We start from the raw sequence: 27,580 nt of genomic DNA on the forward strand, positions 1-27,580 counted from the left end.
TAGAGTGGTTATTGTTACGGTTTTGCAGAATTTTTGGAAGAGAAAAGAACCTCATAATGAAGACAAGATTTCTGAAAAAGCCAGTGAGCTAATTATGAATAAACACATGAATCGCTTGAACCACCTTGAATATTCCTCCAGACTTAAGGCTGAACTATCCCTTTCCTTTACATTTTGTATTATGAAAGGGTTGCAGACTTTGTCTAAAGACAACTATGGATCAATATTTTCAACAAAAAGGGCCCTTACTAGAATGTGGAAGGTAGTGGGCCTGGAATGAAAAATGCTTGGGAGTCAAATCTATCTCATGGCTATAAAGTTGACATTTGTCAAGTGTTGCCTCAAAGTACTGTAGATAAGTGATAAGGGTTTTTGTGATATCAAGAAACAAGCTGAAATTTTCCTGAGTTTCTAAAAAATCTAAAACTGCACACATCCATCAGTCCTATCATCTCTCACTGTCAAGTATGGTGCTCCTGTCATTGTTGTGCATTTTAGCATCTTTTGATTGAAGAATGACTCGGGCATATTGTACACTGGATTAAATGTGTACCTCTTCAGTAGAAAATGAACTGGTGAATGTTGTGTTTGATCCAGACAATGACCCAAGCATTCTGACAGAGCAACTACTGCAAAAAGCAGGTTTAGAAAGCAGATGGACTAAACATGTATATAAAGTGCTTTAGATTTTAAGAGTAAGTAACCTGATTTTACTACAATGGAGAACCGGCTATATAAATACATTTTCATTAAATAATAAAAAATCTAATTATATGATTGTTTTAACTCTATATAAAACAAACAGAAATGTTCCTACATCATATGGGAAAAAAATTAAACACACCACTCTCAAACCAATTTAATTCAATGCCACAGGGGCTTGAGCTCCCCCTGGTAGTGCTGTGTGCATGGTCCATTACACGGCTGTCTTCTCACACCTACACCCACATCCACACATTGCCCTTGCACAAGAAGAGTTTGGAATTGCCTTTTTACCTAACCTGTTTGTCTTTGGGAGTAAAGAGAGGGTTGTCGGGGAAACGCATGCAAACAAAGGGACAATGTGCAGATGTAGCTTGCGAAATGACCAGGAAGCAGGATCTTTGAAGCTGCAGTGCTACTCACTATGGAAGAATAGGCTTCTAACCAAACTCTCCTTTTACTGACGTGGGACATGTTTTGCCTGAGGCAGTGTTGTACTTGCTGGACTTGTCTGCTAGTGTGGATTTAGTTGTAAAAACCACCCACAACATCTCCAAAAATGGGTTTCGCTCCTTCAGTGTTCTTAAAGACATACCAACATTTTTAGATAGGAAAATAATTAAGTGTTTGTTTCTTTGACACCTGTAAACAGTAAGAGTAAAGATGTTTGGTTTAACAATCTCTCAAATGCTCCTGACTTTGGTTTTTCGGATTTGGAGCACAGAGCTGCATAAACACATTTTTGCGAAAACTCAATGGAAAAATATTACAGCAAAAGCCTGCTAGAAAATCTGGTCATTTCTGCTATTTGGCTTTAGCATTATCTTTTGTAATGTTTTCCTTACCAAGTTATTACTCCTCACTTAGTTATGAAAACATAATTAAATAGCAACCCGCTATTTATAAAACAAAACAGAATGCTAGTAATATCCTTCAGTCAGAAGTATTGTATATGATCTCCAATCCTGAACCAGCGGTAAAATATATATATATACTAGCAAAATACCCGCGCTTCGCAGCGAAGAAGTAGTGTGTTAAAGAAGCAATGAAAAAGAAAAGGAAACATTTTGAAAATAACGTGACATGATTGTCAATGTAATTGTTTTGTCACTGTTGTGAGTGATGAGTGTTGTTGTCATATATATATATATATATATATATATATATATATATATATATATATATATAAACATATAGATATATATATAGATATATAGATATATATATTTATACACACACACATAAACATATACATATCTATACATATACACATATATACATACATATATATATCTACATATATACACATACATATACATACACACATATATACACACAAATACATATATATATATACATACACACACACATATATAAAAATATATATACATATACATACATATCTACATATATACACACACAGCTATTTCAGTATCAGTGCAATACGCTGCTTGTTAAAACGGATAACTCCCGCCTTACATGCAAGTCTGCGTGGATATTATGAACTATCGTATTTGTTCAAGTTCTATTTAAATTTTAAATAGAAGGAATTTTTATTTAGTCGACAGAAATATCTTTGGTAGGAATGGTAAAAACAGACAGGAATATTATTCCTGAATAAATCAACTCAAACCTTAAACAACTTATAATATTTTGCTCTCCATAAAAATATATCCTGTCTAAATTATACAAGTTAGAAATAAAGTAAACATTAAAAGAACAAACATTCAAATTTCTTTACTCTTATGTAATTTTATATAAAAAATAAACTTAGATTTTAAATATCCCAAAAGATTTTGCTCTCCATAAAAATATATCCTGTCAAAATTATACAAATTCAAATATGAACATGCTGCATAACAAAACCTGGAAATATAAATAAAATGTGTTCCTTTCAGCATTAACAAATCAAATCATTCAGTTGTCTTTGCTCATATGTCATTTTAGAGCTGGACGCCTGGCATCTTTTTTTGGCAACAAGTTCGTTTCTGTTTGGTGTGAGGTTCTGTGTTGTGGAGATTCTCAGGATGGATTGCAGGTGCTCATCAGTGAGGCGACTCCTGTGTGCTGTTTTGTTAGTCTTTATCACTGAGAAGAGCTTCTCACACAGATATGTGCTACCAAACATGCACAAGGTTCGAGCCGCATGTAGACGGACTTTTTGTTCTTCAAAGTCACCAAAGCGCCGTGCAAACTCAGTGCGCCAGTTTATCAGCAAAGTGCGATTTGGGAACACCGTAGTGACGACTTGGTTTAACATTACTTGGCAACAGGGAAAGTGGGGCAAGTGCACTGGTGCATTTGTGTCTCCCATAAAAGCAGCTTCACTTGAAATCACTTTGTGATTGTGCACGGTTAAAACGTCCGCTGAAGTGTCAGATTCTTATTTAATTATCTGCTTTCTGTATCTTCTGCATTGCATTCAGGTTACCCTGATGTTTTGTCTCATAGTGCCGCCTTAGATTAAATTCTGTAATTACAGCCACATTAGCTCCACAAATGAGACACACGGGTTCAGTAAACATATACTCAGCCTCCCATCGGTTTTAAAGGCTCTATTTTCAGAATCAACTTTTCTCTTCAGCATCGTGTGAGCTAGCTTCGCAATAACTTGCAGCATCATAAGGTAGACTTGATTAACGCGTGTTGGCAAGGCAGCTGAAGCGCTGCATTATGGGATCTGTAGTTTATTGTGTTACCAGCGCTTCATATACCCGGCTTTAATAACAATAATACAGTATATAAAATGATCTCGGGGCGGATATAATTACATGCCGGGCGGATGTGGCCCGCTGCCCTTGAGTTTGACACATATGGACTAAATAGAACTTGAAAAGATATATTTTTTCAAATGTGATCGCGCAATTCAGATAGAGTTGACGCACTACAGCCTGCATGCCTCAATAAGTCATCCTCCCTCGCTCTTACTTTTTACCGCTCATCTAATGAATACACTGAGTATGGCTTTACCAAAACAATCATTGATGGCGAATAAAGTATCCATTATTCGAGTATGTAGATCGGGATATATATATATACATATATATATACCCGCGTATCGCAGGAGAAGTAGTGTGTTAAAAAGCTAGAAAAGAAAAGGGAACATTTTAAAAATAACGTAACATGACTGTCAATATACAGTATTTGTTTTGTGAGTGTTACTGAGTGTTGCTGTCATCAAGGATTTGATTATCATTATTTCTTTCAATCAGGTTCGTATTTGTAGGATGTGTTGTGTTCAAGTTACATTCCGTGTTTGTCAATCGCTGTAAAGATGACAGGTTTCATTCATCGATTCGCTTCTTACTGCATCAATAAACAGCTCGTCTTCTTCTTTATCTGAGACCTGACACACTGCATGCACGGGTTTTTTACACTGTCTTCCTTTAGGGACATTGACTTTTTCCAACGTGTGCTTTGTTTCCGCAGTAGCTGGATTTATGAATATGCTTGTATGTATCAGACGCTTCATATTTTTTGCTGCCTTTTCAATTGTGTAATTCGGTTTTTGTTCAGCGCTCTTTGGAACTGTTGCTTTTATCTGTGCACTCGCGCCAGTTCACGTGAGCCACTCGGTGTACATGCATCGAAGGTTCCCAGCTGTGCTGGTGCCATCTCGTGCTATGTCCATGGCTGTATTTAATGTTACCTTAGTCCTGGCACTTAAAACTTTCTCTCGCAGTTTCGCTGAGTTTGTGTCAAACACCACCCTGACCATCTCATCTTCCTCTCCATAAGCACAGTCCTTCACCCGTGAATATTTACCCGTGGCAGTTTGCTATTGGATTGCCGCTGACGGACGGCCTTATATGGGCAGGCACTAAATTACAAGCGCCGGCAGCCTGTCTATGAACTTAATTTCAAGTGCAGGTTTACATCGTGCTTTGTTTCCGAAATAGCAGAACTCATGAATATGGTTGTATAGTTGTATATGTCACTCGCTTCGCTTCTTATTGTTTCGCTGCCTTCTCAATTATATAATGCATGTTTTCTTAAGCGCTTTTTTGAGGTCTTCCTGGTTTTCTATGTACTGCGTGATTACGTGGGAGGCGTGATGATGTCACACGAAACTCCGCCCCGGCGTTGAAGCTCATCTCCATTACAGTAAATGGAAAAACTGCTTCCAGTTATGACCATTACGCGTAGAATTTCGATATAAAACCTGCCCAACTTTTGTAAGGAAGCTGTAAGGAATGAACCTGCCAAATTTCAGCCTTCCACCCACACGGGAAGTTGGAGAATTAGTGATGAGTCAGTGAGTGAGTGAGTGAGTGAGTGAGGGCTTTGCCTTTTATTAGTATAGATATATATAGAGACTTGTGAGACACCACCAGTTGTGGAAACCACATTGTTATAAAACGCACACGTTTATTAATCTATACTAATAAAAGGCAAATGCCTCACTGACTGACTGACTGACTCACTCACTCACTCACTCACTGACTCATCACTAATTCTCCAAGTTCCCGTGTAGGTAGAAGGCTGAAATTTGGCAGGCTCATTCCTTACAGCTTCCTCACAAAAGTTGGGCAGGTTTCATTTTGAAATTCTACGCGTAATAGTCATAACTGGAAGCTATTTTTCTCCATTTACTGTAATGGAGTTGAGCTCGAAAGCCGTGGGGGACGGAGTTTCGTGTGACATCATCACGCCTCCCACGTAATCACGTGTACTGACTGTCAACGCAGTACGTAGAAAACCAGGAAGAGCTCCAAAAAGCGCTGAAGAAAACATGCATTATATAATTGAGAAGGCAGCAAAACAATAAGAAGCGAGCGAGTGACATATACAATTATATTCATGAGTGCTGCTACTTTCGAAAACAAAGCACGGTGTAAACCTAAAGTTTAAATTAAGTTCATAGACAGGCTGCCGCTGGCGTTTGTCATGCCCACGGTAATGCGGGATACAAGTTTAATGAGAGGACGCAGGATATAAACGAGAGTTTTGATCACTTTGTAACTAAGTTAAAATTGCAGGTGAAGGGCTGTGCTTATGCAAATTCCGAGAGACTGTGTTTGTGGGGGATTGACAGTTAAGGCGGGTGGGAGAGTCACGTCATCATCTCCCCTCCCATTCACCTCATTTCGCTCTGAGCTGAGCTCCGCAGCTAAAGCAGTGTTACGGAAGTGACTTTGTGACGCTGCCACCAAATAATCACAGAAAAATCCACAAATTAATACACATGCTGTCTCTACAGTTTCTCCACACTAAATCCTCCAGGCACTACTTACAAAATATTACATTGACAATCGTGTTACGTTATCTTTAAAATGTTTCCTTTTCTTAGCACAAGCACAGCGGAGAAGCTTTAATGCATGTACTCCATAACGCGTTAAAAAATCACGCATTTAATCACACTTTGCATTACAAACAAAGGGGAACTTCTGTCAATGCATGATTTCCTGGTACACCGATTACATTGATCAGTGCCTCCCGATTCATTTTACCCTCACACCCCCTTGGTTTGAGAAGAAGTATGAAAAAATATGAGGTTAACACAGAAAAACAGATCACCAATTGAAGCTTTATAAATAATCGATTCACCATCAATAATTGTTTTGGTAAAGCCATACTCAGTGTAATCCTCCTTCCATTTTATAATTTTTCCGCCACTAGCCATGATTAAATGAGTAAAAGTAAGAGCGAAGCGAGGGTGACTTATTCAGGCAGGCAGGCGACAGCTCAATAGCTCGAATTGGGATATATGTAGGTTCTATTTAGTCGCCAGAAATATGTTTGTTAGGAATGGAAGTTGGATTTAGTCTTTAAATTTCTATGGTAAAGAAAAACTTATGCAATGATGACTAAATTTAACTATATAAAGTCAAAACTTTTATATATAAAGTCATTCCCGAATAAATAAAGTCAAAACTTGAATATATAAAGTCAGCGCTAGAATATATAAAGTCAAAACTTGAATATATAAAGTCATTCCCAAATCCCAGCCAACACTGGGCGCAAGGCAGGAACCAATCCTGGGCAGGGCACATGCATCATTTTCAAAACATTAACCGAACAGTGTTTTTTTAATTTATTTTTCTGAATACGTTTTTGTCAACTTAGTTCAGTTCAGAGTCGTTTCAATCAATAGATTTTGACTTTCACTTTATATATTCAGGACTGAGTTTATATACTCCGATGTTGACTTTATATAATCAGGAATGACTTTATAAATTCAGACGCTGACTTTATATATTCAACTTTTGACTTTATATATTCATAAATAAGTTTGACTTTATATATACCGATGCTTACTTTATATATTCAAGTTTTGACTTTATATATTTGGGAATTACTTTATATATTCAAGTTTTGACTTTATATATTCAGAAAAAAGTTCTGACTTTATGTATACCAACGCTGACTTTATATATTCAAGTTTTGACTTTATACATCCGGGAATGACTTTATATATTCAAGTTTTGACTTTATATATTCTGACGGCGACTTTATCTATACTAATAAAAGGCAAAGCCCTCACTCACTCACTCACTCACTCACTGACTCACTCACTCACTCACTGACTCATCACTAATTCTCCAACTTCCCGTGTGGGTGGAAGGCTGAAATTTGGCAGGTTCATTCCTTACAGCTTCCTTACAAAAGTTGGGCAGGTTTTATATCGAAATTCTACGCGTAATGGTCATAACTGGAAGCTGTTTTTCAACATTTACTGTAATGGAGATGAGCTTGAACACCGTGGGGGCGGAGTTTCGTGTGACATCATCACGCCTTCACGTAATCACGCAGTACATAGAAAACCAGGAAGACCTCCAAAAAGGGCTGAAGAAAACATGCATTATATAATTGAGAAGGCAGCTAAACAATAAGAAGCGAAGCGAAAGTGACATATACAACCATATTCATGAGTTCTGCTACTGAAACAAAGCACGATGTAAACCTACACTTTAAATTAAGTTCATAGACAGGCTGCGCTGGCGCTTGTAATTTAGTGCCTGCCCATATAAGGCCGTCCGTCAGCGCAATCCAATAGCAAACTCCCACTAAATATTCACGGGTTAAGGACTGTGCTTATGCAGAGGAAGATGAGATGGTCAGGGTGGTGTTTGGTACAAACTCAGCGAAACTGCGAGAGAAAGTTTTAAGTGCCAGAACTAAGGTAACATTAAATACAGCCATGGACATAGCACGAGATGGCACCAGCACAGCTGGGAACCTTCGATGCATGTACACCGAGCGCTCACGGAACTGACGAGTGCACAGATAAAAGCAACAGTTCCAAAGAGCTGAACAAAACCAATTACACAATTGAAAAGGCAGCAAAAATATGAAGCGCCTGATACATACAAGCATATTCATAAATCCAGCTACTGCGAAACAAAGCACACGTGGAAAAAGTCAATGTCCCGCTAAAGGAAGACAGTGTAAAAACCCGTGCATGCAGTGTGTCAGGTCTCAGATAAAGAAGAAGACGAGCTGTTTATTGATGCAGTAAGAAACGAATCGATGAATGAAACCTGTCATCTTTACAACGATTGACAAACACGGAATGTAACTTGAACACAACACATCCTACAAATACGAACCTGATTGAAAGAAATAATGATAATCAAATCCTTGATGACAGCAACACTCAGTAACACTCACAAAACAAATACTGTATATTGACAGTCATGTTACGTTATTTTTAAAATGTTCCCTTTTCTTTTCTAGCTTTTTAACACACTACTTCTCCGCTGATACACGGGTATATATATATGTATATATATATCCCGATCTACATACTCGAATAATGGATACTTTATTCGCCATCAATGATTGTTTTGGTAAAGCCATACTCAGTGTATTCATTAGATGAACGGTAAAAAAGTAAGAGCGAGGGAAGGATGACTTATTGAGGCATGCAGGCTGTAGTGCGCCAACTCTATCTGAATTGCGCGATCACATTTAAAAAATATATCTTTTCAAGTTCTATTTAGTCCATATGTGTCAAACTCAAGGGCATGGGCCACATCCGCCCGGCGTAATTATATCCGCCCGCGAGATCATTTTATATACTGTATTATTGTTATTAATGGCCCGGTATATGAAGCGCTGGTAACACAATAAACTACAGATCCCATAATGCAGCGCTTCAGCTGCCTTGCCGAACACTTACCGCTAATCAAGTCTAGCTTATGATGCTGCAAGTTATTGCGGCTAGCTCACACGATGCTGAAGAGAAAAGTTGATTCTGAAAATAGAGCCTTTAAAACCGATGGGAGGCTGAGTATATGTTTACTGAACCCGTGTGTCTCATTTGTGGAGCTAATGTGGCTGTAATTACAGAATTTAATCTAAGACGGCACTATGAGACAAAACATTAGGGTAACCTGAATGCAATGCAGAAGATACAGAAAGCAGAAGAATTAAATAAGAATCTGACACTTCAGCGGACGTTTTACCCGTGCACAATCACAAAGTGATTTCAAGTGAAGCTGCTTTTATGGGAGACACAAATGCACCAGTGCAATTTGCCCCACTTTCCCTGTTGCCAAGTAATGTTGAACCAAGTCGTCACTACGGTGTTCCCAAATACGCACTTTGCTGATAAACTGAGCGCACTGAGTTTGCACGGCGCTTTGGTGACTTTGAAGAACAAAAAGTCCGCCTACATGCGGCTCGAACCTTGTGCATGTTTGGTAGCACATATCTGTGTGAGAAGCTCTTCTCAGTGATAAAGACTAACAAAACAGCACACAGGAGTCGCCTCACTGATGAGCACCTGCAATCCATCCTGAGAATCTCCACAACACAGAACCTCACACCAAACAAAACGAACTTGTTGCCAAAAAGATGCCAGGCGTCCAGCTCTAAAATGACATATGAGCAAAGACAACTGAATGATTTGATTTGTTATTGCTGAAAGGAACACATTTTATTTATATTTCTAGGTTTTGTTATGCAGCATGTTCATATTTGAATTTGTATAATTTTGACAGGATATATTTTTATGGAGAGCAAAATCTTTTGGGATATTTAAAATCTAAGTTTATTTTTTATATAAAATTACATAAGAGTAAAGAAATGTGAATGTTTGTTCTTTTAACGTTTACTTTATTTCTAACTTGTATAATTTAGACAGGATATATTTTTATGGAGAGCAAAATATTATAAGTTGTTTAAGGTTTGAGTTGATTTATTCAGGAATAATATTCCTGTCTGTTTTTACCATTCCTACCAAAGATATTTCTGTCGACTAAATAAAAATTCCTTCTATTTAAAATTTAAATAGAACTTGAACAGATACGATAGTTCATAATATCCACGCAGACTTGCACGTAAGAGCGGAAGTTATCCGTTTTAACAAGCAGCGTATTGCACTGATACGAAATAGCTGTGTGTGTATATATGTAGATATGTATGTATATGTATATATATGTTTATATATGTGTGTGTGTATGTATATATATGTGTATATATATATATGTTTATGTGTGTGTGTAAATATATATATATATATATATATATATATATGACATCAACACTCATCACTCACAACAGTGACAAAGCAATTACATTGACAATCATGTTAAGTTTTTTCAAAATGTTTCCTTTTCTTTTCATTGCTTCTTTAACACACTACTTCTCCATGTTGCTGGTATTTTGCTAGTATATTCATAAAATCAATGTATTTGCCTGTTTGGCACCCCATAGTATATGTGTGTGTGTGTATATATGTACACATGTATGTATATATATATATATATATATATATATATATATATATATATATGCAGCAACACTCATGACAATGACAAAACAATTACATTGTCAATCATGTTACATTATTATTAAAATGTTTCCTTTTCTTTTACTTCTCTGCTAAGCTGGGTATTTTGCTATATATATATATATATATATATATATATATATATATATATATATATATAGATAGATAGATATAGATATAGATATGAGAACAACACTCAGATCAATGACAAAACAATTACATTAACAATCATGTTACGTTATTTTTAAAATTTTTCCTTTTCTGTTTCATAACTTCTTTAACACACTACTTCTCCGCTGCGAAGCGCGGGTATTCTGCTAGCCTATACTAATAAAAAGCAAAGCCCTCACTGACTGACTGACTGACTGACTGACTGACTTTCTGACTGACTGAATGACTGACTGACTGACTCACTCACTCACTCACTGACTCATCACTAATTCTCCAACTTCCCGTGTAGGTAGAAGGCTGAAATTTGGCAGGCTAATTCCTTACAGCTTACTTACAAAGGTTAGGCAGGTTTCATTTCGAAATTCTACCCATAACAGTCATAACCGGAACCTACTTATGTACATATATACCGGCCATAGCCTGCAGCTCGGTCGCCGTGTGAGGCGGAGTTGCGTCCCTCATTGTCATGCCTCCCACGTAATCGAGTGCCTGCCCATATAAGGCCGTCCGTCAGTGGCAATCCAATAGAAACACTCTGCCGCTAAATATTCGCAGATGAAGGACTGTGCTTATGCAGACGAAGATAAGATGGTCAGGGTGGTGTTTGGCACAAACTCAGCGAAACTGCAAGAGAAACTTTTAAGTACCGGGTCTTAGCTAACATTAAACAAAGCCGTGGACATCACACGAGATAGCATAAGCACAGCTGAGAACCTTCGATGCATGTACTCCGAGCGGCTCACGTGAACTGACTGTGAACGAAGTATGCAGACAAAAAGAAACAGCTCCAAAGAGCGCTGAACAAAAATGCATTGCACAATTGAGAAGGCAGCAAAAGAATATGAAGCGCGTGACGCATACATGCATATTCATAAGTGCAGCTACTGCGGAAACAAAGCACACGGTGGAAAAAGTCAATGTCCAGCTAAAGGAAGACAGTGTAAAAAAAACCTGTGCATGCAGTGTGCGATGTCTCACATAAAGAGGAAGACAAGCTGTTTATTGATGCAGTAAAAAAGGAATCGATGAATGAAACCTGTTATCTTTACAACGATTGACAAACACGGTATGTAACTTGAACACAACACATCCTCCAAATACGAACCTGATTGAAAGAAATAATGATAATCAAATCCTTGATGACAGCAACACTCATAACAGTCACAAAACAATTACATTGACAATCATGTTACGTTATTTTTAAAATATTCCCTTTTCTTTTTCATAACGTCTTTAACACACTACTTCTCCACTGCGAAGCGCAGGTATTTTGCTATATATATACTGTCTGTCTGTCTAGCGCTGACGTCTGAGGCTCAGTTCCCGAGAGGGGGTGCAGTGAGTGTGTATGCCTGATGAGCCCAGAATTAGGGCGAAACACGTGTCACGTACTCTTTGCATTATTTGACAAGTAAAACAATTTTAATATATATATATATATACACACACACACACACACATACACATATATATATATATATATATATATATATATATATATATATATATATATATATATATATATATATATATATATATATATATATATACACACACACACACACATATACAGTACAGGCCAAAGGTTTGCACACACCTCCTCATTCAATGTGTTTTCTTTCTTTTCATGACCATTTACAGCACTCCATCACTTTCCTTCTTGGTCAAATAGCCCTTACACAGCCTGGAGGTGTGTTTGGTGTCATTGTCCTGTTGAAAAATAAATGATCGTCCAACTAACCTGACTTCTGCACAACACAACTGCTGGTCCCAACCCCATTGATAAAGCAAGAAATTCCACTAAATGACCATGATAAGGCACACTTGTGAAGTGAAAACCATTTCAGGTGACTACCTGTTGAAGCTCATCGAGAGAATGCCAAGAGTGTGCAAAGCAGTAATCAAAGGCAAAGGGTGGCTATTTTGAAGAAACTAGAATATAAAACATGTTTTCAGTTATTTCACCTTTTTTTGTTAAGTACATAACTCCACATGTGTTCATTCATAGTTTTGATGCCTTCAGTGAGAATCTACCAATGTAAATGGTCATGAAAATAAAGAAAACACATTGAATGAGGAGGTGTGTCCAAACTTTTGGTCTGTACTATATATCAGCGCTTCCCAATTCATGTTACCCTTGTAGCCCCTGTGACAGACGAGGCTGATTTCTCACCCCCTTGGTTTGAGAAGTATGAAAAAATATAAGGTTAACGCAGAAAAACAGATCACCAATTGAAGCTTTATGAATAATGGATACTTTATTCGCCATCAATAATTATTTTGGTAAAGCCATACTCAGTGTAATCCTCCTTCCATTTCCTAATTTTTTCACAACTAGCCATGATTAAATGAACGGTAAAAAAGTAAGAGCGAAGCGACGGTGACTTATTGAGGCAGGCAGGCGAGAGCACAATAGCACGCAGGCTCGATGTAGTGCACGTCAAGTCGATCTAAAATGTGCGATCAGATTCGAAAAAATATCTTTTCAAGTTCTATTTGGATATAAGTAGGTTCTATTTAGTCGACAGAAATTTCTTTGGTAGGAATGTAAGTTGAATTTAGTCTTTAAATTTCTATGGTGAAGAAAAATTTATGCAATGATGACTAAATTTATCATACATTCCTACCAAAGATATTTCTATCGACTAAATAAAAATTACTTATATTTAAAATTTAAATAGAACTTGAACAGATACGATAGTTCATAATACCCACACAGCACTAAGTGCATGTAAGAGCGGAAGTCATCCATTTTAACAAGCAGCGTATTGCACTGATACGAAATAGCCTGCCCATTTAATTATTTAGGAATGGATAGATAAATTAAGATTTTGTACAAATAATGTATTTCATTTTTCTTTCTCGATGGATTGTGGCACCTTAGGGTATATATATATATATATATATATATATATATATATATATATATATATATATATATATATATATATATACTAATAAAAGGCAAAGCCCTCACTCACTCACTCACTCACTCACTCACTCACTCACTCACTCACTCACTGACTCATCACTAATTCTCCAACTTCCCGTGTGGGTGGAAGGCTGAAATTTGGCAGGTTCATTCCTTACAGCTTCCTTACAAAAGTTGGACAGGTTTTATATCGAAATTCTACGCGTAATGGTCATAACTGGAAGCAGTTTTCTCCATTTACTGTAATGGAGATGAGCTTCAACGCCGTGGGGCGGAGTTTCGTGTGACATCATCACGCCTCCCACGTAATCACGCAGTACATAGAAAACCAGGAAGACCTCAAAAAGCGCTCAAGAAAACATGCATTATATAATTGAGAAGGCAGCTAAACAATAAGAAGCGAGTTCTGCTACTTGAAACAAAGCGATGTAAACCTACACTTTAAATTAAGTTCATAGACAGGCTGCGCTGGCGCTTGTAATTTAGTGCCTGCCCATATAAGGCCATCCGTCAGCGGCAATCCAATAGCAAACTGCCACGGGTAAATATTCACGGGTGAAGGACTGTGCTTATGGAGAGGAAGATGAGATGGTCAGGGTGGTGTTTGACACAAACTCAGCGAAACTGCCAGAGAAAGTTTTAAGTGCCAGGACTAAGGTAACATTAAATAAAGCTATGGACATAGCACGAGATGGCACCAGCACAGCTGGGAACCTTCGATGCAAGTACACCGAGTGGCTCACGTGAACTGATGCAGTGCACAGATAAAAGCAACAGTTCCAAAGAGCTGAACAAAACCGAATTACACAATTGAAAAGGCAGCAAAAATATGAAGCGCCTGATAAGCATATTCATAAATGCAGCTACTGTGGAAACAAAGCACACGGTGGAAAAAGTCAATGTCCCGCTAAAGGAAGACAGCGTAAAAAAAAAAAAAAACCCGTGCATGCAGTTTGTCACATCACAGATAAAAAGGAAGACGAGCTGTTTATTGATGCAGTAAGGAACTAATCGATGAATGAAACCTCTTATCTTTACAACGATTGACAAACACGGAATGTAACTTGAACACATCGTACAAATACGAGCCTGATTGAAAGAAATAATGATAATCAAATCCTTGATGACAGCAACATTCAATAACACTCACAAAACAATTACTGTATATTGACAATCATGTTACGTTATTTTTAAAATGTTCCCTTTTCTTTTTCATAACTTCTACTTCTCCACTGCGATACACGGGTATATATATATAAATGTATATCTATAGCCCGATCTACAATACATACTTTAGCATAGACAAGCGGTGGCGCAATTGTAGAGTCTTCGCTTCTAACGCCGACATTCGAGGTTCGATTCCCGAGAGGGGATGTACTGACTATGTACGCGCGCTACCCGATTCATTTTACCTTCCCATCTCCTTGGTTTGGGACGTATGAAAAAATATTAGGTTAACGCAGAATCATGTTACGTTATTTTTAAAATTTTCCCTTTCTTAGCACAAGCACAGTTGAGAAGCTTCGATGCATGTACTCCATAATGCGTTAAAAAATAACGCATTTAATCACACTTTCAATTCCAAGCAAACGGAACTTTTGTCAATGCATGATTTCCTGGTACATCCATTACACTGATGCACACATCACAGCTACAAAAATGTTAGAGTCGGAATAAAGCGCTCCTACGACTGATCATTTCGACTACCCGAGTAAGCCTTGATAAAAGCATGGTTTTGTGCACACTGAAAAGCAAGCAAAATTAGATGCATTACAGAAAGCGGACTTTGTGGCTCTTACTGGGGATCATTGGACTTCTGTGACCGTTAGTAATTCTAAATACATCTAATTACAAAATGTTCAATGATCACACTGTTTTAGCCTAATGTACAAAATAATTTTGGCTAATGTTACTCAGAGTTTAAAGAGTAAGCTGGTCAAATTACCTTTTATGTTTCTGACTTATTTTTTTAAGAAGAAAACTGCACTTTATGGTGAAATTTTGGTTATTATTATTTAAAGACAATACTATTCTGAAAATGTACTTAAAGTACTTAAACTACCACTTTATTTTTAAGTCTGCCCAATTTTAACCAGGGATGATATTTTTGTTTCTGTTTTGAATTCAAATGCAGTTTAAAAGCTTTTTTTTCAGAAATTAAAACAGCTTCAGTTTACAATATTCATGTCCATGTCTATTATTTGATTCTGTCGCCCACTAAAACCGTTTTAAATTAAAAAAAAACATTTGCGATTTGGGGCAAATTTACGTAGCGATTACATACGATTAATCAAGATTAATTCTTACACAGCCTCTAATTAATTGGATTAATTTTTTTAATCGAGTCCCACCCCTAATATATATATGTAGATATATATATGTAGATTTGTATATATATGTGTATAGATGTGTGTGTATATATATATATATATATATATACACTGCTCACAAAAATTAAAGGAACAATTTAAAGAAACACATTAGATACATCAGATCTCGATATGAAGTTGGATATCTATACAAATAACGACAGGGCAATGTCTTAGGAACAAAAGGATGCCAAGTCTTTTAATGGAAATAAAAGTTTTCTGCCTACAGAGGGCTCAATTGTGTAGACACCCTAAAATCAGAGTGAAATGAAGATGTGGCAGGCTAGTCCATTTTTTCAAAAAATTAATTTCTGCTACTCAAAATGCTTTTCAGTATCTTGTGTGGCCCCCACGAGCTTGTATGCATGCTTGACAACGTCGGGGCATGCTCCTAATGAGACGACGGATGGTGTCTTGTGGCATTTCCTCCCAGATCTGTATCAGGGCATCCCTGAGCTGTTGTACAGTCTGAGGAGCAACCTGGCGCCTAATGGACCGAAACATAATGTCCCACAGATGTTCTATTGGGTTTAAGTCAGGGGATCGTGAAGGCCATTCAATTGTTTCAATTCCTTCATCCTCCAGGTACTGCCTGCATACTCTTGCCACATGAGGCCGGGCATTGTCGTGCATTAGGAGGAAACCAGGACCTACTGCACCAGCGTAGGGTCTGACAATGGGTCCAAGGATTTCATCCTGATACCTAATGGCAGTCAAGATGCCGTTGTCTAGCCTGTAGAGGTCTGTGAGTCGCTCCATGGATATGCCTCCAAGATCATCACTGACCCACCACCAAACCAGTCATGCTAAACGATGTTACAGGCAGCATAATATTCTCCACGGCTTCTCCTGACCCTTTCGTGTCTTTCACATATACTCAGGGTGAACCTGCTCTCATCTGTGAAAAGCACAGGACGCCAGTGCTGGACCTGCCAATTCTGGTATTCTATGGCGAATGCCAATTGAGCTGCATGCTGCTGGGCAGTGAGCTCAGGGCCCATTAGAGGACATGGGGCCCTTGGGTCACCCTCATGAAGTCTTTCTGGTTGTTTGGTCAGAGACATTCACACCAGTGGCCTGCTGGAGGTCATTTTGTAGGGCTCTGGCAGTGCTCATCCTGTTCCTCCTTGCCCAAAGGAGCAGATACTGGTCCTGCTGATGGGTTATGGACCTTCTATGGCCCTCTCCAGCTCTCCTAGAGTAACTGCTTGTCTCCTAGAATCTCCTCCATGCCCTTGAGACTGTGCAGGGAGACACAGCAAACCTTCTGGCAATACGTGCCATCCTGGAGAAGTTGGACTACCTGTGCAACCTCTGTAGGGTCCAGGTATCGCCTCGTGCTACCAGTAGTGACACTGACTGTAGCCAAATGCAAAACTAGTGAAGAAACAGTCAGAAAAGATGAGGAGGGAAAAATGTCAGTGGCCTCCACCTGTTAAACCATTCTTATTTTGGAGGTCATCTCATTGTTGCCCCTCTAGTGCATCTGTTGTTAATTTCATTAACACCACAGCAGCTGAAACTGATTAACAACCCCCTCTGCTACTTAACTGACCAGATTAATATCCCATAAGTTTCACTGACTTTATGCTATACTCTGATTAAAAAGTGTTCCTTTAATTCTTTTGAGCAGTATATATATATATATATGTTTATATGTATATATATGTTTATATATGTGTCTGTGTGTGTGTGTATATATATACTGTATATATATATATATATATATATATATATATATATATGCCAGCAACACTCATGACAATTACAAAACAATTACATTGTCAATCATGTTACGTTATTATTAAAATGTTTCCTTTTCTTTTTACTTCTCGCTGCCAATCGCAGCTATTTTGCTATATATATATATATATATATATATATATATATATATATAAATAGATAGATATGACAACAACACTCATATCAATGACAAAACAATTACATTAACAATCATCTTACGTTATTTTTAAAATGTTTGCTTTTCTTTTTCATAACTTCTTTAACACACTACTTCTCCAAGTAAGCTGGTATTCTGCTAGTATATATATATATATATATATATGTGTGTGTGTGCGTGTATATGTATGTGTGTATATATGTAGATATGTATATATATATATGTATATATGTGGATGTATGTGTATATATATATATGTATGTATATGTATATATGTATATGTATATATATGTTTATATGTGTGTGTGTGTATGTATATATATATATATATTTAAATATGACAGCAACACTCATAACAGTGACAAAACAATTACATTGACAATCATGTTACATTATTTTCAAAATGTTTCCTTTTCTTTTTCATTACTTCTTTAACACACTACTCCTCCGCTGCGAAGAGTGGGCATTTTGCTAGTCATTAATAAACACAGGTTCACAGTCCCGAACACCACACACAATGCATTCAGCAGTAATCACCACTATAAGGGCTTCTCTCTCTCTCAGTCCTTGGCCATCTTTCCTCTCCTCCTGGGAACTTTGTCCTGCTCCCACTCCCGACTCAAGCTCCTTGATTGTAGGAAGGCAGCCCCTTTTATTCCTGCCCAGATGTGCTCCAGGTGGCTGATGTCATCCTTCCAGCAGTACTTCCTGGTGTGGCGGAAGTGCTGCCCTTTGCACCGGAAGCACTCCAGGCTTCCCTGGCAGGTTCCTCCGCCATCTTGCCAGGTGTGGCGGAAGTAATTGTTCCCCGGGTTCCCTGAGGTTTAAGGCGCCCCCTGGTGTTGGCCACGGGTCACAATGGGTTGGAATGTCCTTGTTCCTCTCCCGTGGTCCTCTCCTAGTCCAGGGTGGTTGCCCCCTCGTGGCAATCTCTGCTACCTTTGTTTCATTCAAGTAAGTCAGGAGACAAAACAGCAATGTAATGTGTGGAAGAATGAAAAGTAACACGTGCTGCTCATTTCCCTGCTTGAAGTTGAACCATCGCTTATAATGGATTGCTTTGCTTGTTTTTAGATTTCTGGATCAAAATAATATTGCTAATGTCCTTATATTGCATAGTTCATTCTCAAGTTTAACAAATTAATGGAATCACTTCTACAAGTGTTCAGTTCACCACTTATGCTTCAGTGAGTGTCATTGGTAAAGAAAAGAATGTCCTCATCTGGTTGTCATCATCAGTACTTTTTGCAGCACAATAACAAATAATTGGCAATATCCTCTTTTAGGCTCTGAAAGTGCTGGTTCTCACATTAATCATTCCTGGCCCATTTAAATAGGCAGCTAGCTGTTAAGCCACAGAATTATTGAAACCAAACAAAGTTAAACCCAACTGAAGATTCATGTATTTTAAAAATGCATGTATGTCAATAAAGATAAAAACAGGATGTGTTTTATGATAGTTTAATTCAGATTCTGTATGACTTAATTGTGGTAATTTGCCCTTTGTGCCTTTTGATATTTTAACTGTGAATTTATTAATATATTGATACAGCACCTTTTCCTGTTTTTTGTGAATGGATTAATTCCTTTTATATTATGTGAATTTTTGTGGTGTTCCAAGTAGTACTGGACTGAGTCGTGTACATTGATCCATATTATTAAAATGGTGATTAACATTGCTTGAATTTTTTTTGTTTGCCAATTTCAGAAAGTTAGTGAATATACACTAATACTCCAAGTTGCAGATCTGAATGGATTTGGACTCACAAATACTGCTACTGCTTCCATCATTCTTGTGGACCAAAATCACAATGCTCCACAGTTTAATCCAACAACTGTAAGTGTGTTTACTTTGTCAAAATGGGAATGGGAGTTTAGAAACTAACAATATGCATACTTCCTCATTTTGTATATTTTTTATGAATTATTCTTTGGATTTGCTTAATTACATCTATCATTTAGCTGATCATATCATAGATCATTTTAATCATTTGCCATTTCAATGTAATCCATATTCTTTAATGTTAGACTTCAGCATAAATGGAAGACATTCTACTTTACAGCCTTAATATCCATGTTTGGAATTCTTTCAAGCACTGTATTATAATGTCATACATTACCTGTAATGGTATATGTTGAGGGTGGAATTTTAGTAATGCTTCTGTTGACTTTGGCAGTATAGTCAAAATGTTCCAGAAAATGCTGTGGACTTTGAGGTTGTGAGGCTGATAGTGACTGATAAAGATGAGCCTCACACACCAGCTTGGAATGCCAAATACCGGATTGTTAAAGGGAATGATGGAGGCAACTTTGGCATTATTACAGATCCAGATAGTAATGATGGAATTGTTAAAACTATTAAGGTACGTAGAATAATGAATTCATACTATCTTGTCAATTACTTAATTAATTAGTATTTTTAATGGTTACATGCTTTGTTTAGTGCTCATCTACAATATGTTAACAATACAAAATGTGAAAAAAAATTATACTGTTTAAATATACTCATTTAGAAACTGTAAAATACCATCTTGCATCTTCTGATACACATGAACAATGATTTAGCACTTAAGTAATCTTAAAATGAAAACCAGATTTTTTTTGATGAGGACTAAAGAGAATTATAAATGTACTTGTTTTGAATCATCTGCAAAACAATTACTCTCATCAAGGCTGAAATTAGCTATTAACTTGAAAATGATTATAAAAAATGCGTAATGCCATACAGGCCTATTTTATGCCAAAGTGTATAATGGACACAATCATTAATTTTTTTAATTAACCTTATTTCACTACACAACTACAGTGAAGTCAGAGCCTCAAACATACCAGGCTAATTTAGACACTAAACACCTAAACTCTACATTTTTTGGATTTGCCAGAAAACTAACATAAACCTGTGTAAATGCCACTGAGACTGAGACAGGATTGCATTTAAACACCAGTTGAGGCAGCAGTATTACCACTATGTAAATGTAACTACTGTGAACTGGGACCCGGACACAGGCAGACGGACAACATAGTTCCACCACACACCGTTTATTTACAGTATTTACAAGTTTTTTGTGCACTCACACCCCAGTGCCTCCAGCACCGATTCCCCAAAGTCCAGGCCTCTAAGTCACTGTTCCTCTCTCTCTTGGTCGCCTCCTGTCCTCTCTCCAGCTCTGTCCTCTTCCACCCGACATCCACACGACTGGAGGGAGGCGGCCCCTTAAATGGGAACCCGGATGGGCTCCAGCTGCTTCCCGGCAATCAGTCGTAGCCACACCCCAGTGTGGCGGAAGTGCCGGCTGCGCACCCAGAAGCCGTCCGGGTGTCCCCTGTTCTCTTCCCCCCAGCACTTCCTGGTGTGGCGGAAGTGCTGGGCTCCAGGATCCCTCAGGCACGGGCCCCTACAGGGTTGGGCTTCCAAGCCCTCTACCCGTGGCCCCCAATACAACCAGGGTGATCGCCCCCTTGCGGTCTGGAGGAAGCACAAGCCCTCCTCTGGTCCTCCTGGGCGTCCCGGCCGGGCTCCAGCCCCGGCCAGGGACCACACTACTCAAAGGCTGAAAATTATTAAAAATAATGTACTGTACTGGAGATTCCGTTTTTTTTATATCCTGGCAGTTTAAAAGACTACCTGCGTCTTACTACATAGGTGCATTCTTTACAGAGGAAGTTAGTGAATGCATTTCTGACAATACATTTTAAAAATCCTTCAACATAACTGGGGCTTAATGGGTTCATTAATAAATTGGCACTTTGTTAATATTTTTAATAAACATCCTTTATGTGTTTTTAAATAACAGTCAAATGATTTCACTATTAGTTTATTTGCCTACCATTTTATTCAGTTCTGTTCTAAATTAACATATCAGTTTTTAGAACCCTAAAGGCCCATTTTTGATAATGCAATTTTTTTTATGCCAGAGGAGGTCTCATGTATATATTAGTGGCTACTACTACTACAACAAAACGTCAAATACATAACACAAGGAGCATAAATTTTACTTTTACTCAAAGAAAATAAATTTCACATCAGGTTGTGGTATTAATTTCATTTTAAGTACAGATACCCTGAATTATTTAGTAGAACAAAGTCCTAACTTGTAATAGTGCTGCATTCAGTGTCAGTTTTTATTATTATTCTTTCTTTATTGTAATTCATGATCCAGTGTTAACCAGACTCCAAAAGAACAAATCAGTTTAGCCTAGTAGAGTGTAGCCTATGTGGGGACTAAATTCAAATCTTCATCATTTTTTCAACTAAATGGCAAATCACCAGTGGAAATGAAGGAAGAGTATTTAAGACAAGGAACAACTTTGCTATTAGCTAACCACAGAGGTCTGATGGGCTAAATGATGTCCTTTCATATTTAATAGTAAAGTTTTTTGCCATAGTTTTCCCCCCAAATGTCCTACAGTTATGTTTTATTTAGTAAATGGAGTAACTGTGGAGTGAGCTGCTCACAAATCTATCAAATCTTTTCCTTTTAAGAAGCTTATGAATTTCTGGAGGCAAATTTTCTCAAATGAGTCTCTCTTCATTTCCACCTGCTCTAGAAGCTATATATCTTTCTGCTTTTATTAGGCATTTACCATTACCTATTACATGCAAATATTGACAATTTATTTTGCTTTCTGAGACTCTGTGCTCTACTGCAAACCAACCAGATTTAGAGCAGTTTTTAATTTTTATTTCACCCCCATCTTTCTAAAGGGTCTTGATTTTGAAGCCAACCGTCAATATATACTTCTCATCACAGTTGAAAACAAGATGCCATTTTCCACTCCCTTACCAACTTCCACAGCTACTCTTACAGTCACAGTAGAGGATGTTAATGAGGCTCCAATCTTTAATCCACCAATGCTGACAGTTCCTGTTAATGAACATCTTCCTGTAAACAGTTTAGTAGCCAATTATTTGGCAACAGACCCAGATATAGAGAAGCAGCAGACTGTAACGTAAGTAATGGTGTTATTTTACTATGTCTGTGTGTTGATTGAATACTTCATTTACAGATGTGTGAAAGTTAATGTGGTTACTTAAGTGATTTTCTTCCTCCTTTTTATTGAGTTGCTAATCAGCTTATTACATTTTGATTAAATCTTCTTCACTGTTGTGAAGTGCCATTTGGAGATACAACACACAGGAAGACACCTACTGTACTGTAGCACGCCAATGCAGAACATGTAAAGTTGTCAGCTAATAAACTTACAACCAATTGCAAACCTTCCCATAGCCATAGCAATGCTAGTTTATTCTGCTTCACAGGTGTTTGAATGTTGGGAATTGAGACTGATCTAGTATGACCTAGGACAAGACTCTGCTATTTTAAGTGAACTGTTAATTGTATTTTATATTCATAATGTAAAATATAAATATTTTGTAGATGTAATCTCAAAATTCTCTTACTTTCAGAACTACTTTTTGATAACATACAGTACGTGCCATGGCCTTATGAACAAAACAATAAAAGAAACAAAAGTTAATTTTCTTATTTATCTCAAACTTAGTGAGTCTGTACAATTAAATGTTAAATAAGAAAAATGCTGTACACACAACAGCATTTTATCAAGATGATTTTGTAGCCTATCAAACTAGAACACAACTATAACATTCTCAAATGTTTAATCCTGATTATGTTTGTGAGAGAGGGGAACTTACCCTATCTCAGCATCACTGGACACAAAACAGAAACCACTCCTGGACAGGGACTATTCACATGAATACAGTGCCATTTTTTCATAAACAAACCTAACATGAATCTAACCCACACGTTTAGGTATTGCATGCATGTAGAAAATCAATACAGACACGGAGAACATGCAACACCACAAAAATAGCAACCAAGTGCTGCATTCAAACCAATGATGCTGATCTATAAGCCAACAATAATAACTGATGTGCTATCATGTTGCCCTGTTACATTTACCTTTCATTTAAGCTGTATTGCAATTTAATCAGAATATATTGATTTTAATATAGAAATAGTTGCCTGCAATAGTTATTCTTCCTTCAAACTTTATATCAAAACAAGTATAAAAACTTTAATACATACTTTTCAAAGGATTCTTGTACTATCAGCACATGATACAAACTGACTGAATGACACAATGATCTTTTTTTTCCGTTGAACCAAAGTTCCATCCATCCATTATCCAACCCTCTATATCCTATCACAGGGTCACGGGGGTCTGCTGGAGCCAGTCACAGCCAACACATGGTGCAAGGCAGGAAGAAATCCCTGGGCAGGGCACACACACGCATACCCATACACCATGCACACACTAGGGACAATTTAGGATCGCCAATGCACCTAACCTGCATGTCTTTGGACTGTGGGAGGAAATCAGAGCACCCGGAGGAAAACCACGGACACATGGGAAGAACATACAAACTCCACACAGGGAGGACCAGGGAAGCAAACCCAGGTCTCCTTACTGCAAGGCAGCAGCGCTACCACTGTGCCACCATGCTGCCCCTGAACCAAAGTTATGGAATGTATTTAGTTAGTATGAGTAGCTATTTGTCAATTTTGACCATTGCCTGCCAGTGGACTTCTGTCAACAGTAAATATTAAATGCATTTCCATTTATGACTGAATAATTAGTGTATATTGCGACAGATAGGGGACAGTATCGCTCCCTTGAACCCCTGTCCACGACTCCAGACACCAGATAAAAGTCCAAATGATGACTTTATTAATTTGCCACAGTGCACAAAGCACCCTCTCCTCCTCTATACTCATAAATATTCACAAAACGATAATACTAAACAATCCTCCGACTCCCAGATGCGTTGCCACCCTTCCACCCAGCACAGCTCGTCATCTGGAGTTCCCAGAGTCCTTTTATATTCCCTGATCTGGAAGTGTTCCCAATCCCCAGTCCATGTGATTCTTTATCACTTCCGGGTCAGGTACAAGTCCTTTTCTTCACCCCGGAAGCACGTCATTCCCCTTGTCCTTGTGACTCGGACGTACTTCCGGAGCATAAGGAAAATAGTCATTGCTTCTCCCTGTAGCACCTTCTATCAGCCACCATGGTATCCAGCAGGGCTGTAAAGGAAAACTCCAACGTCCATAATTCCCTGCTGGCCTTCTGGACACCTCCAGAGGTGTGACCAGAACATCATGTGTGGGTGGGCATTTGGCTTGTTTTGGGGGGCAAAAAATATCCATCCATCCCCATTTTTGTAGGGGGGCAAATAATAATAACAACATAGTTTTATATAACATATAAAAACAAAAATTGTGGCATAAATCATAACCTATTGTTCAATAAAATTAACAGAGGCAATGGAACTTGTATTAATATTCTTTGTGAACAAATATAGAATTACATCTACAAGGTAAATATCAATAAAGTCAAATGCATACAACATATGAGAGCAAGAACAGAAACGTGGCTCATTGTAGTCATTAGGGAGGCTATAGGATATCAGTTTCCAGTGTTTAACCTGGATATTATATACAGGACCAGTCTGCGGTTACTCTTGGCAAATTCTGAAATTAATTCATTCATGTCTAGATTTTCTGTGATGTTCTTCTCATGTGCCAGAATGACTAAATTTCTCTTCCTTGAATGCAGCATTGTTCGGCGGAGTGGAGTGAGAATGCGGTTCAAAGTAGTGAAAGAACTTTTGCATGCAGCTGAAGACTCACCAATGATGAGTGTTGTAACATGTAGCGAATGCAACATAGGGAAGGCCTCTTTGTACTGCTGAATGCATTTGCACGCTTCAGAGAGATTAGCATCAGCTGGCAGTTTGTTGATCAACATTGCTTTTGTCACAGCAGTTTCATTTTGCAAGCTCATGCTGTTTTGCTCTGTGCCTGCAAGTGCCTGAAATGGTTTCAGGAGAGAATGATCAAGAAATAATTCTGATTTTGGCAGGAGAAACGATGTGGCCCTCAATAATTCAACACTTCTCTGACAGATTCCTGTCTCCATTTCCACAATAGCTCTATCAAGAATGCTGAACATAGCCCTTATAAAAATCTAATTAGGAGCAATTTGTTCATCTGAGTCATCATGCCCAAGCGTAGACATGACAATACTATCATCAAGCTGTGAATTATTTTTCTGTTTCCTTTTGAGCGAATTGGTAGGCCTACTTTCACACTGAGAGAAATGCTCCTCCCAGAATGAGTTGCATCTCCTCTCCTTCAGTGTGCCAAGTGAAGCTGTCACCACCTCCCCAGCCGTGCACAAATCAACTGCATGTGCCTGTAGAATTGCATTGGCTGGTTTCAGCACACCAAGCACATAAAGGAGGAATTTTCCTGTATTGAAGAAATTCTGCTTTTTTAAATGGGTCAAAAGACCACATGCCTCTATGCAAATGTCTAAAGGGGCAGTGTCAGCCTCTGCTACCTCAGAGAGAATCCCCCTTATAGCTTCCTCAATGTTGACAATGGACTTTGTGACATCATAATGACTGATCCATCGTATTTCTAGAAGTCTTTTCAGTGTGGGTGTATTGTATGTGTGTGAAACATAATGTCTGTGACAAAATGTGTTCAATGAATTTGACCAGTCAAAGAACTTCTTAGCCAGAGGTTCTGATGCCATTGCATCTATCACTGCTAAATGGAGCTGGTGGTGGTAGCAGTGTACATATGGAATGTACTTACCAACTTTGTTTTGTAACAAAGCCTGGACACCACGCCTTGCCCCAGACATGACAGAAGCACCATCATAACACTGACACACTAAATTGTCTAGGCTGTAACCTAGCTCAGAGAGATGTGACAGAATTTGGTTACAAATATATTCAGCATCAAGCTGATTCAGTTCAATTAAGCCATCAGGTGTTCTTCAGGGATGGAGTTCTGGACAAATCTAATCACTACAGACAAATTCTCAAAGTCACAGCGATCCCTGGTACCATCACTTTTAATGCAAAGTCCAGGAGAGTCAGCTTTTTCATATTTGGTCCTGATATCTTTTACCACCATTTTGGCAAGAGTCTCAATTATTTCATTTTGAATTACATTGGATGTGTATTTTGCGTTGTCTGGGATGTATTTTACAATTTCTGCAAGTTTGGCATCTTTTTTGATTGTGTAATCAAAGAACTTAAGGGAAAGTCCCACCTCCCCACCTTCGTGATTGTGACCACGCACAGCCAGTTCATTGACTGCAAGGAACTGAACGGCCTCCCCAATGCTTTTCACATAATATCCATTCTTTTCTATCTGGGCTGAACCCAGTAGTTGAACTATGCTTTCACCCGTCTCTTTCCGGCTCCGATACTCTGGCTATGCAGACATGGCTCTGACGTGCGGGATACTAGACGCGTGTTTGTGGAAGCCGCCACCGTTTTTTTCTTGAGCTTTTTTCCAATTAGTGTAGCCGTGTTTGGTGAATATGTCCTCGCAGTCTGAATTGGAAACACTAAATTTGCGGCAGGCAAAGCAAAAGCTGGCATCACGGACAACAGGATATTAAAGCCATGGTCGAGACTGATACCAGCTTGCACTAAAACATCTGAGTGTCTTTCCGAATGCCACCTTGGGATAATTAATTAAAATAGGCTGGGATGGGCTATCCATATTTAAGTCAGGCAGGCCAGACTGTATATTTTGTTGAAGGCAGAGGTTTGGAGTACCCGACATGGGCGCAGAGCTGGAGGACTGTGTAGGCTTATCTACATCTTTTGGAGTTTCAGTTCCCGACTTGGGTGCGCTGTGCTCCGTGTTGGTAAGCAGCGGTGCTGGGCTCAACCGTGGAGCCAGCAGCTTGCAGAGGGAAAGAGGTAGAAGATTTCTGCTTTTTAA

The 27,580-nt window shown here is 38.2% G+C and overlaps 1 protein-coding gene across 1 annotated transcript in view; it reads left to right on the forward strand.

Annotated features, from left to right (window-relative positions):
• LOC120535417 (cadherin-4-like) overlaps positions 1-27,580 on the forward strand; it is a 55,545-nt gene that overhangs the window by 21,361 nt on the left and 6,604 nt on the right. Inside the window, exons 8-10 of the mRNA XM_039763250.1 lie at positions 19,519-19,647; positions 19,988-20,173; positions 22,516-22,760. Coding sequence (XP_039619184.1) covers positions 19,519-19,647; positions 19,988-20,173; positions 22,516-22,760 — 560 coding nt within the window. The remainder of the gene's footprint in view (positions 1-19,518; positions 19,648-19,987; positions 20,174-22,515; positions 22,761-27,580) is intronic.

This window comes from Polypterus senegalus, chromosome 9, assembly GCF_016835505.1.
Source record: "Polypterus senegalus isolate Bchr_013 chromosome 9, ASM1683550v1, whole genome shotgun sequence".
NCBI lineage: Eukaryota > Metazoa > Chordata > Cladistia > Polypteriformes > Polypteridae > Polypterus > Polypterus senegalus.